At 37.6% G+C, this 12846-nt stretch overlaps 2 protein-coding genes and 1 pseudogene across 2 annotated transcripts; 1 reads left to right on the top strand and 2 right to left on the bottom strand.

The window, feature by feature from the left end:
• Positions 1-296: 296 nt before the first annotated feature.
• LOC141819092 (protein BUNDLE SHEATH DEFECTIVE 2, chloroplastic) lies at positions 297-2662 on the top strand. Its single transcript, XM_074706460.1, has 4 exons — positions 297-504; positions 597-675; positions 2129-2225; positions 2422-2662. The coding sequence occupies exons 1-4, from the start codon at positions 343-345 to the stop codon at positions 2507-2509; spliced, it is 426 nt and encodes a 141-aa protein (XP_074562561.1). The 5' UTR covers positions 297-342; the 3' UTR covers positions 2510-2662.
• Positions 2663-3647: 985 nt separating this feature from the next.
• LOC141819088 (putative purine permease 11) lies at positions 3648-4788 on the bottom strand (annotated as a pseudogene).
• A 2248-nt stretch (positions 4789-7036) lies between these two features.
• Positions 7037-10290, bottom strand: LOC141819089 (mitochondrial arginine transporter BAC2). The gene is made up of 2 exons (XM_074706458.1): positions 9626-10290; positions 7037-7981 (listed from the first exon to the last, which is right to left on the bottom strand). The coding sequence occupies exons 1-2, from the start codon at positions 9902-9904 to the stop codon at positions 7286-7288; spliced, it is 975 nt and encodes a 324-aa protein (XP_074562559.1). The 5' UTR covers positions 9905-10290; the 3' UTR covers positions 7037-7285.
• Between the last annotated feature and the right edge of the window lie 2556 nt (positions 10291-12846).

The raw sequence follows: 12846 nt of genomic DNA, 5'->3' as shown, positions 1-12846 counted from the left end.
TATCTGTCTAAGGTTATCAATAATAATCTTATTTGATTTAGGTTATCAACAATTCCTATGTCGATAAAATTTTTTTATGAGATTAGATCGATCACTTCAAGATTAGTAAGTCCGAAGGATTGAATAGACGATGCCAATTAAAAATAATAATTTGAAAGTGAATTGATAACAATTTTAAAATACTGAGTGGTATTTTGAAAATTTAAACTTTACAACAAGTATTTGAAAAAGATAAAATTTGAGGGGTAAAATGAAATAGAGCCCAATCCTATCTCTTCCGGCGGATAAAAAAATTCCCTCTGTCCATTCCCACCACCGAATCCAGACGCTCCCGCTCTTCTGATGGCGAGCGTAGTCTGCTGCTTCACCAGCGTCGGGAACTCTGCTAATCCGCCGCTCAAGCCTTCTCTTTCCACTTGCAATCTTTCTCAAAAGTCGAATCTCCCCTTCCAAGGCCCCATTTTCCCTTGCGGAAGATCTCATTTTCAATCTTTCAAGGCCAAGGTGAGCCCCTTTCGTTGGATTTTATGGCCTTGGATTCGAACACGTAGCGCTTCTTCTTCGGATTCTAATTCTTCAAGTTTCTAGCTAAACAGGCTGCGGAGAACGATGCGGTTGATACTAAGAAGGGCACAAAAACGAGTAGCCTCGTCTGTGCTGAGTGTGATGGGAACGGTGAGCGATAGTGTTGGATATATTTTTTCCTTTTCTGTATTGTTCACTCGTTTATGCATTATATCTTCCAAAACCCTTTATCTTTGCTTTCCTATGTAACACAAAGAACATGCCAGCAGATGTGATTGAGAAGCAGTAAGGAACGGTAAAGAATTTGTTTTGATTGCCCAACAAAGTAAATTTTTTTTTTATTTTGTAGCTGTTTATTAGCTAACGCAGAAGGATATCAAGCTAGCTATTTATTCCTTTATGAGTTGTTTCATTCATGTTTCATTCATGTTTAGCCAAATGAAGCTGAACTTCTATTTTCAATGAATTTTCTTGTTGTGCTTAGTCTGAGTCCAATTCGTTTCAAGTTTGTTCAGGTCCAATTTTTGTTGGAAAAGAATACTAATTTCATATCAGGGGGAAATTTTTCATATTTATTTAAATTTAATTGCAAAAGTGATAGCTAAACTTCCATTTATTGGGTTTTATATCATAGGGTTTAAGTGCTTTTGTTATTAGATTATGAAATTCAATGTTCTCATGATTTCCAAGTAATCCTAAATCCTAAATCCAATCTATTTTTTCTCTCCAACTTAAAGTTTTTTATTTACTACATCTTCTACTTTCAGACACTGGATTTATTCACAGCAATGTGCTGGAATATTAGATGTCTGATTTTGTATATACCATGATTCCAAACAAGCTGGAACAGTGCTCTAGTCTCTATAATTGCTCATCCTATTTACTACCTGAGATTATGATCCAGAGTTGTAGAGGTATCTTAGATATTGAAATTATGGCTTCACACAGATGTAGTCTATTGTATAAAACATGCTACCACAGACAAATGACTAATTGCAGCCACCAGATAAATGTTTTAGTTTCGTAGTCGAATGTGTAATCGGCATAGTGTCTACATAGTATTAGTGTTGGATAGTTCCAACCTATAATTGATTCTAAAGGGCAGCTCCTCAATATAAATTGATGTAAATCACAGCCATGAGGATGCAAAAACAACCAATCCAATTAGTCCTATTTGCTCAAATTTTTTCCCTCATCCACCTGTGTTTCTTCTCTTGCCCTATTTACATAGTTTGACAATGATACATTTGTTTTTCAACCAAAAAAACAGTGCACTGATTTGAGGTTGTGGGCCTGTTTTTACTTGACTAAATTTTATTTGCATGTTGTTTTTTTCAACGATTTATGTTGATAATGCTGAAATTAGGGAAACAGTACTTGAAAAATTAAATGATTGGATCAAAAGATCTCCGCTAAGAAATTTAGAAACACTTTGACAAACCTTCCCTGAATCATCAGCTTTGGTTATTTTAATTCCTTATTTATTTTCCATATCTAGGGAGAATTGTTCTCTGATAAATCATCAGACAGAACTCAGATTGTTAGGTTTCAAATATCTGATTCTTGCTGATTCCAAATTGCTGACACCTAATTGGAATAACAGGTGCAAAACTATGCACACAATGCGAAGGCTCCGGTGTAAATTCTGTCGATCACTTCAATGGCCAATTTAAAGCTGGAAGACTTTGCTGGCTTTGCAGGTAGCATATAGTATTGATTCTAAACCTATATGCCAGGAACTTTTTAAATAAATCTTTTTTCACCGATTTTAGCGTGCACTTTGCCTTACATGATCTTATTTCATCTATCGTTTTCTTCTGAATATTTGTGAAGGATAGACCCTTTTTTTGTCTGTGGGTTTATTAATGCTGATGCTATTTTTCTTGCTCGTCGCAGAGGAAAGAAGGAGATTCTGTGTGGAAATTGCAATGGTGCTGGCTTTCTGGGTGGCTATTTGAGCACTCTCGACGAAACTAGCACGTAGAGTATTTTGAGTCGAGATTATTACGTTTGCTCAAGTGATCATCATGTTTGTGTAAATGTTCTTCGAGTACAGATCATCCAAATGTTAATGTAGCAATTATCTGCGCATTAGCGTGGACGAGTATCTTGAAATTTGAAGCACTATTCCGTCTCAGCATATTTTTTTTATTTTTGAAAATATTTTTATTTTAATATTGTTATAATAATTAATGTTTCATGATCATAAGTGAGGAGGTAAATCGAGAAGTTATAGTTGGTCATTACGGGAACAATGTCTCGGCTTTGTCAAGATTCGATCCTTGTCTATTTCCAATCATATTGTAGACATCTCTTTACTAACAAATGAAATTTGTCACCCAACGGTCTTATATGATTGACTCTATGATCGTTTATGAAGAGGTAAATCGAAAAGTTGCAGTTGGCTATAACGGGAAGAACATTGTCTTGGTTTTGTCAAGATTCGATCTTTGTCTACTTCAGAAGTCTGTCTCGTCGTAACCAATTCAATTATGTTCTGGAAGCTACCGTAGACACTCCAATTTTGATCAATTATTATAATATAAATAATTTATTATTTATCTATTAGGTTGTAGCAGCGTAAAAAATAAAAATTATGTAGTAAAAATAAAAATTATGCAGTTATGAAATTATACTTATTGTAATATCATTAAAAATAAAAAATCTTGACGAAATTGAAGTAATATTCTTCTTCATCGTAATCAATTGTAGTTTTTCAATTTATTTTATCATAGATAGTTGTAGTATCAATCGTGTGAAATCGCTGGAGTAAAAATTCCGTCTTTTATTGAAGTTAAAAATAAAAATATAGTAAGATAAGATGATATTTAATTATTTTCATAATGAATTTAAAAAAAAAATTATTCAAATAAAATGGGGCCCGCACCGCCGTTTTGATAAACAGTTGGGATTCTTGTCACAACAAATTTCTGTCACAAATTTGTGACAGAATCTGGACCGTTAGATTTTAAAATAGAAGATTAAATTCAAGTAATCACAATCACCCATTCAATCTACGGTCTGGATTTAATCTTAACTTTAAAATCGAACGGTGCAGATTCCCGTCATAAATTTGTGACAGGAATTTGTTCTGACAAGAAATTTTATTTTTTGACAAACGTCTATTCTGTAGCTGTCGTGGCGTTCGTCGTCTTCCTGTCGTCGAGATACTGCTGGTAGACGTAGGTAGCGAAGCCCCAGATAGCCATCAACAAGGTGATCACCATGAGGCCGTCCATCTTGTCGTCGAAGAATACGACGGCGAAGATGGGCACCAGCGGCAGCGCCACCGCGGAGACGACATTGGAGAACAGAGACGACACCGTGAAAACCAACCCCACCGACCCCACCGACGATACCTGCCCCGCCACTGCCGCTCCTACCAGCGTCATCACGTACGACGCCTTGCCCTTCCGGTACGATTCCGCCTCCCCCCGCAGCTCCCCGGCCTCGCCGCTCGCGAACAGGCCCACCACGGCTGCCGTCGCCGCCACCGCTGACGTGCAAATTTGCAGCCTCAGCACCACCGTGAAGCTCAACGACTTGACCACCTTCTGGAACGTGAGTTGCGCCAGCGAGAGGTTGAGAGCGGACGTCGCCGAGGCGGCCAGAGTCAGCAAAAGCCCCAGCACGAACTTCCCCCTGGGCTCGTCGCCGGAGTCGTCGGAGCTGACCCCGATGATTGCCGCCGCGAAGGTCATCGTCACGGCGGAGTTGACGATGAGGGCGGTGAATTTCTGCCCGTTGAGGAAGTAGGAGAAGACCGCGTTGAAGGCCAACAGGGTGGCGTTGATCAACGAGAAAGTCGAGACGGGGAGGTAGCGGAGGCCGTAGGTCGACATTAGGGTGCCCCCGGTGCCGAGGAGGCCCAAGCCGAGGCAGATGGCCGCCAACGTTCTGTTGGGCTCGCCGATCACGGCGGCCGGTGTGCCGGCCAAGAGGACGAGCGGAATGAAGAGAACCGGAAAGCCGGCGCACTGGGCGAGTGTGATCATCCATTGGCTACTGCCGCCCTCAGTGTAGTAGAGCCGTCCGAGCAGTGTGGCCACTGTCTGTCCGGCAAGGAGGAAGAAGATGTTGGCGCCCACCAGGAGCCACCTTCGCCAGCGTTTCAACCACGACGCCGGCGGCGACAATGTCTGAGATTCTTCTTCATCTGCATGAAAACACAGTAAGCTACTCCACACACACTGACCGTGAAGCATAGCGAGTGCAAGTTCACCGACCTTTAACGACAACCAGGACATCGCCGGAGTTGCTCATGGTGACCGAGATGAGAAAAGGCGTGCAGTGTCTGTCGGATACAGTTGTTATCGTTGGATTATAAAGGACGGGAACGGCGAATTTTCGATGCTTTAGGAATGCAATTTTTGACTAATTAATTCGATCGATTTGACTTCATATTTGATGTTTAACTGGTTTTATCTAGTCAAACTACTTCTCAGGAAACAAGGACCTTCAGTTATTTGACCGCCGTGGGAGGACGCCAAAGTTGACCGACTCTGACGAGAAATAAGTTTCCCTTTTTAGGCTTGCATTTCAACACACAGTTCTCCGCATTACTTTCAATCCTTAATATATATTATTATTTTTAAAAAATATATAAAAAAATGATAAATCCTAATCAGTCACATTTACTTAATCTCTAAGGTGACCGATCCGACCCCATAGAAGTTTTCCATCGGCCACCAATAAATATATATATATATATATATATTTGCTATGTTGTGCGTTGGCTTCCTATGCGCCCATGCACGACAGCGGGATTACTGTCCATCACGCGTGATCGTGAAAATTTGGCCGTCCAAAAGTGGGAATGTATAGTGTTCTCTGCGCCTGACCCGCCGCTGCCGCCTCGCCGTCCGGCCATCGCCGGCCGCTGGACCGGGCCCGGTCGACACGCCACACACCGGCGCGCAGATTCGGCACCGGATTCCGACCGGATTGTGGCCGGAATCAGGCCGAAGACCAACCGCGATTTGGCCCACAGTGGCCGCGTGCTGGGTTCGGCACGCATGATTGATCCCGCTGTCGCGCATTGAAGACCATTTACATTAATTATTTATAAATTTTATTATCAATTCATTCATTTTTATGCTTATTTTATATTAAATAAATATATTTATCTATATTAATTACGTTTAAAAATTGAATGTTGCTATGCATATGATTGTAATATCATTTAGATATTATAATACTCACATATGAATATCATTATATCAATATGAATGATATTACTCGCACAGTAAGTAATATCAATATCAATGTGAACGCTATGATAAATTTTTTCTTTTTTTTCTTTTTTTATATATCTTCCATTTCTTGGTAAGTGGGTTGGAAACGTTTTCGAAGTTTTGATTTTCAAAAGAAGTGGTTTTGAAACTGGAAAAAAAAAAAAGGATTTAATCAATGGATTGGATATGATCTAGCTAGTTGGGGTTTGTTGTCGATCAGTCAAATTAAGCAACGTGGTCAGGTTTTGAAAATTAAAACGTGGTCCCCGGGTGCAACGGTAGAATATACAAACGTTCCCCAGTCGTATTTGCTTTTCTTCCATCAATGGATGCTGGGCATCTGGATTGACAGCCGTATGCGCTTTCCGATTTACCCTGGTGGTCGGTGGGAAACTTCCGGTTTAAATCCCACGTGGGATTTAAAACGTTGTCGTAGCTATCAATGGGAAAAAGAAAAAGATTTAAATCCCACGTGTTCTCGATTAGTCTATCGAGTTTTTAAAGCAGCTACTTATTTTATGATAAAAATTAAAAGGATGCTTTAGATTATACAAATGGTCATGAAACATCTTATCCAATATTTCAGGGACAATGATGCAACGGTAGGACATCCGGATTGTAATTCAGGGACTCGCGATTCGATCTCTAGCTACGACGTATTTGTAGGAATTTTCCTCCAAATAGGGAACGCAATCAAAGGATGCTAGGCATCTGGATTGACTGCCGTATGCGCTTCCCGATTTACCCTGATGGTCGGTGGGAAACTTCTGTGGGACCGGGCCGACCACCCCCAGAGATGTGGCTACTGGGATTATCATTTTTTTTATATTTAAAATATTTTTTATTCTAATATTATTGTAACAACAACTATTGCAATTCTATATATTATTAGATAGTTATTACAATATGAAAAATTAATTATTTTAATTTAATTAAAATTATTATATTAAAATATTTTTTTCTCAACTTGATTAAAATTATTTAAATTCCATTAAAATTATTTTAAAATAATTATAATTATTACAAAGTTAATAACTACTTAAGTTGTTATTAAATCTTAAATTTTTAATCTTAAATATGAGTATTATTATATTAAAATATTTTTTTATCAAGTTGATCAAAATTATTTAAATATAATTAAATATTATTTTAAAATAATAGTATTGTACATAAAGAATAATTTATAATATAAAAGATTTTTAAAAATTTAATTATTAATATTATATTAATATTTATTTAAATATAAATAATAATATAATAAAAGATAGATTTCAATTATCGATATAGTCAGATTACATCTTTATTATTGTAAATTATCTAACAGAACAAACTCTACCTGATACTTATTCTTTTTCAGGAAAAAAAACAGGGATTGTGCCAGACATGCACATGGACTAGTTCTGCATCTACATCAATCTGACAAATAATTGAACCAAAGAAGACAACAACATTTGTGACTTGAATCAGTTTTCTGATATCTCATGTTCAATGGAGCATATGGATAATTTTTGAGCCACCACCAGAGTTCAGGTCTCCTCCATTGTTAATGCTTCATTGCTATTGAACAAGGACCTGAGAGCTAACTCATAAGCAGTGAAGATGGCCCCATTCACCAGGAATGCACGGGCGACCGCAGTTCCGAGCCCCCGGAACAGCACAGCCACACCTTCTTCTTGTACACTCTTGCTGAAGCAATCGACAATTCCATTGTATTTGGGAGGAGGTTGGCCTGCCTCAGGCATGGATTGTGCCTGAAGTCTGGACTTCACCACATCTAGCGGGTAGCAAACGATCCAACTTGCAACGCCGGCCAAACCTCCGGCCATAAGCATCGTGCCAAGGCTTTCTTGGCCATTCTTCCGGCAACCCGGGTGTAGCTTCTCTCTTGCATACTCGTAGCTCCAGAAGTAGACTCCGTGAGCCGGTGCATCTCGAAGGATTGTGATCGTGAGGCCTCGGTATATTCCCTTCACCCCTTCCTTCTTTATGATCTCCCTGGCCATTTCGACAGGCCCCAAACGACGACTTCGGTATCCCCTATTGCCGAACATCTGCAGTTGCAGCCTTATCTTGACAAGCTCAACAGGACTTAGTATCAGAGTCTGCAGGCCACCGGTTCCGACTCCACTCAATGCGACATTTCGGTAGGAAGGAGGTTCATTGGTCTTCTTACAATCAAAAGCTCTAGACAAGACTGCATACACCTGAAAGACCATGGCATTCTGCACACAGAAAGAGTAGAAAAACACTTGAACTCATGATTGCCAATGGAAGAAATTCTCCAATGAAATGTTACTGATAACTTAAGAAAAGTTACATGAACAATCTAAACACAACCTCAGACGAGCTATTTCCTGAATACAAATGCACAAATAGAGTTCACAATTTTGCTCTTTGAAGAAGGCAAATATTCAATGACAAATGCTGCCTTTTGTGTATCTTCCAATATTGTTGCATAGTCATAGTATTTAGAAAAGCTTAAGATCCTACTGTTCTCAAACAAAAAATTGTAGAGGAAGTATCTTTATAAGGAATTAGGAAAAAAAAAGTATGATACTACCAGATATAAAATCGTCATTCCAATCTGTGGTTTGAAAATGTCTCCTATGTCATTGTATTCAATTATGTCGATGAATATTGTATCATGTTAACATTCAACAATCTATGACATACACAACATATATATGTAAAGTCCCTTCCACCTTTAATTTGCCATCAACAAACACTGCTGAAGTGATTCTGAAACAATATCATTTTAGTTAAAGACTAAAATTCCAACATGACTTGAAATTACTCAAATGATATACTCGAAGTTAAAAGATTTCAAACGAACACCTAAAATTCCAAAAAAAAAAATCAAAAGGACCCACTTCCTCTATCCTTTCCTTCTCAAATGCCCAAAATACCCTTGATGTTATAAATATTATTATTTTTTCTTTCTAAATTATTTTAAGGCCTAATTTTCTTTATCATTTTTGATAAATAATAGTACCATTGAATTCACACCAACGTATATATAAAGATGGCCATGAACATAGATTTAAGGATATGCATGAGTTCCTAAGAAGGCATTGATTCCAAGTGTGATTTTACTATACATTTGACATGTTTAGATAGAAGAGGAGTCTTGACGCAATGGTAAAATTGTTGCCGTGTCGCATGTTCGAATTTCGAAAACAACCTCTTATAAGAAAACAGGATAAAGTTGCATATAATAAATCTTTTTCTAGGATTCCGTGTTGATGAAAGCTTAGTACACCAAACTTGCCTATTTGACATGTTTAGATCCATCAAGGTATTTGTGTCAAATCAGCTTCATTCAGGGCTTTCTGTTGCAAGAAATAAACACATTTGACATGTTTAGATCCATTAAGGTGATTTAGGTCAAACCACCTTTCTTCCAAAAAGAGATGTGTTTTGTTAGGTTAACTTTCACATCTGAGCTGATGTCATGAAAGAAACGTTCACGATTTGCTTCTCATGTAGAGAGACTCCTGCTTTGCTAGAACAAGCTCTTTCTTTACCCATCCAGATTCAACTCCCTCAATTTAGTAACATCTTCCTGGAATTCTCCAGCTCTCGCATTAAATCCCTTTTTGTTCTCTTTTCTAGCCACCACGTGTTTTTGATCGCTACGTTTATCGTCCAAAAAGTCTTCTTGAAGTGGGATCGCAAGCACTTTCACTACTTTAGCTATTTCATCATGAATTGAATCAGAAAGAAGCATGTTCTTTTCCTCTGATCCCCAATTCTTTGTTTATTCAGAAACCATTATTCTAATTGACCGAATATTTTGCTTTACTGTTCATGGCCGATCAGACAAAGATACTGGATAGGAATTGTTTGAGAAAGGGGAGGACGAGTACCTGGAAACTGACGGAGGCGAGCGGCGCGGCCATGCCGCGGTAGAGCGCGGCGGGGCCCTCCCGGGCGACGATGCTGCGGAGGAGGCCGATGGCCGAGGCGGGTCGTCGGGCGAGGGCGGAGGCGTCCGAGGAAGTGGGCGTCGTCGGCGGCGGCTGTTGCAGGCGGATGCGGAGCGTGTCGAGCGGGTAGCCGGAGATGACCCCGGCCATGCCGCCGATGCCTCCGGCCACGAACTCCCTCCCCCAGCTGCTCGCCAAGAAGTCCGGCCAGAACTCCATGATCCACTCTCATGCACACCTCCCTCTTGCCCTAAAAAACACGACTTTGCACGCCCAAAGGGGGGAGTCGATCCGGAAACCCACCAAGGAGGCAGCTTTGCGCGATCAATCGCTTACTTGTACCCGAAGACGGGCAGAGATGGCGCCGAACGTCCTGCGCTTGCGCTGGGATCGAATGCGAGGGGATGGCACAGAGGGCCGGGAGCAGCGCAGAAGCAGATTGAATGGTGGGGATGAGAAGGGGAATGGAGACGGTTGGCCGCCCTTGTCTCTATCTCGAACGCTCTGGCCTGCTTAGTTTATTAGGAAGAGAGAGCGAGAGGAGCAGTGATAAGAAGGGAGGTCCGCCATGGGCGACCGCATAAGGAAGGTCGAAGGGACGGGAATTGGCGATTAGCGAGAGGAGAGAGAAAAAGGAAAGGAAATGAAGGACGAGGATGGCAATGGACCATAAACGACCGCCACGTCATCGTATTTGATGTGGTTGCCAAATAAGTAAATGATTATTTTTTAAAAAAATTATGACGGCAATCGTATTTAAAAAATAATAAAAATAATGCCGTGTATTTATAAACGACGCTGTATTAGGTTTGATCATTATCGCTCTAAATAGTTTTATTTTAAAATTAATGTTAATTAGTTAGGCATTAATTAGTGGTAATTTGCATTGTAATAAAATTGAATTATTTTTTAATGAGTGGAGAACGGGGACCACTGGGATGTGCTCATGTCGGACTCATCACGTGAGTGATAAACGTTGTGCAATCTTAATTATTACATGTGAATAATGCAATAAATATATTATTTTTATAAAAAATTATTATTATTATTATTTCAATTATATTCATAGGCATTTGTTAAATTATTTTATGAGCAAAAAATAAATCCTATTTTTTAATAATCATGGACTTCCCATTTTAATTTGTTATTAAAAATCGTCTCATTTCATCGTTGTGTCATCTAAATCATCACGGACATTCCACTCTAATTTTTTTTTATTAAAAAGATATCTCATCTCTTTATTATATCATGTATTTACTCAATACCTATCAATAATATTTTATACTATTCAATTTATTATCCCTTCTAAATTTTCTATCTAATTTTTGAATCGATCGAATGTGTTGTAAAAATTTTATAGTTGTTATAACATATTTAACGTTAAAAAATATTTATATTATAGTCAATGACGTAGCCACATAAGGACGGAAAGGTGCGACCACCCCCTCATGATTATTTTTTAATAATATTATATATAATATAAAATTAATACTAATTAAAACTTTGATTTCTATTCATTTCTCTCTATATCTTTTCTCTAAAATAGTCTCAAGCCATCACGCCCATTTGACTTATTAATTCACCATTGTTCGTTTGTAAAAAAAATTAAAATTGATCATATATTTGAAAAGTCTTCGACCTAAGTTATCCATTGATACCACTTTTATGAGAAAATATCTTGACTTGGAATGAACATGCTGGTCCTCTTCTCTTACTAGAGCTGCGCAACATATTTTTTATCGTCGCTATGAGTTCTTATCATTAAAAATCATGGTTTGAAGAATCTTAGACTAATTTTAATACTTAGAGTGCGATTTTAGAGCTGTAGTGAGCAATGATTAAGAGTAGAACCTCAACTCACTTTTCGATTTATTCAATTATTGAACATTTATGGTAAAAAATTTTTAATTTTGATTGATTAATTGAGTTATATTGTGTTCTTAAATAGGTATTGAAAAAAATAACTTTGGGGGTCGATAGATCATTGTTTCAATTAGAACCAAGGGCTAAGGCTGAAATTTTTGTATTTAAGTTTGTTTTCAACTCCTTAAATTCAAAATTTAAACTTTTGGAAGTGTTGAAACGATTTATGAAGTGGTATATTTGCAACTTTAACGGTTGCTTTAACGAGGTGAATATAGAGTTATTATTATTTATACTTATCTTGATCCATCAAATTCATTATTTATTTTTAATAAAAGAAAATTATTTCAATTTGCTCAGTTTTATCCATCTGATTTCTCTTTGATGGAGTTAATGTATTTTGAACACCAATTTGATAATTTTATTTTTTGACATGAGAACTAGCAATCAATTCTCTGAGATTGTAGGAATTAGCGAGCTTAATAAAAGGATGGTTCAATTGAAGAAACATCAACGATATCCTTTGGTATATGTACTTTTGAAGTTAGTATTGCTATTACTCATTGCAATTGTAATCATAGAAAGAGTATTTTTGACAATAAAAATAATCAAAATCTCACTTCATAATCGTTGATTGGAAATGATATGATAAATGATTATATTATATTATATATTGAGCGAAATGTGTTTCATACAGTTGATAATAAAGCTGTTATTTTAAAATATGAAATCTTGAAAGATGTTATTAGAAAAACATATAAAGTTAATATACGATTTTGCGTTGTATTATTTTTTTTAGTTTATTGAATTTGCCCTAGTAGGAAATAATCTTTTGAAAATCAAGATAAGACTATGTATAATAGACTTATAGATCTTTTTCTCAGGACTCGCATTGGCGGGAGCTTCGTATATCGGACTGCCTCTTTATTGAATTCATCCCTATTGAAAATCCTTACGCCACTAATTGTAACAACTACGATTTCGTAGCTACTACGCCACTAGTTGTAGCCGTTACAATTCCGTAGCTGCTACAACGTGAATGTTAGGTGAGCAGGTAAAATCCATGTGATAGTAGCTACAGTTTAATAGCTGCTACAAAAGTGAACAAGGTTAAATCTACATTGTAGCAATTATGAAACTGTAACTTTTATAACGTGAATATTTTTGAATAAGTTAAATATGTATTGTAATAGCTACGAAATCATAGTTGTTACAACTTGAATATTTTTGAACAAATTAAGTATGTGTTGTAACATATATGAAATTGTAACTGCTACAACATGAATATTTTTTAATGT

Source organism: Curcuma longa, unplaced genomic scaffold (assembly GCF_044706935.1).
Source record: "Curcuma longa cultivar G26 ecotype Majalengka, Jawa Barat unplaced genomic scaffold, ITB_CL_G26_1.1 contig_27720, whole genome shotgun sequence".
NCBI classification, from domain to species: Eukaryota; Viridiplantae; Streptophyta; class Magnoliopsida; order Zingiberales; family Zingiberaceae; genus Curcuma; species Curcuma longa.
The sequence above is the reverse complement of the archived record's forward strand: the minus strand, read 5'-3'. Positions and strand labels throughout refer to the sequence as shown.

Bases quoted from the DNA above. Each gene is read 5' to 3' on its own strand.
- LOC141819092 (XM_074706460.1), top strand. From the start codon at position 343: ATGGCGAGCGTAGTCTGCTGCTTCACCAGCGTCGGGAACTCTGCTAAT. The intron at 676-2,128 runs GTGAGCGATAGT...TTGGAATAACAG, and splicing joins TGCTGAGTGTGATGGGAACG to GTGCAAAACTATGCACACAA. The intron at 2,226-2,421 runs GTAGCATATAGT...TGCTCGTCGCAG, and splicing joins AGACTTTGCTGGCTTTGCAG to AGGAAAGAAGGAGATTCTGT.
- LOC141819089 (XM_074706458.1), bottom strand. From the start codon at position 9,904: ATGGAGTTCTGGCCGGACTTCTTGGCGAGCAGCTGGGGGAGGGAGTTC. The intron at 7,982-9,625 runs GTACTCGTCCTC...TTCTGTGTGCAG, and splicing joins TCGCCTCCGTCAGTTTCCAG to AATGCCATGGTCTTTCAGGT.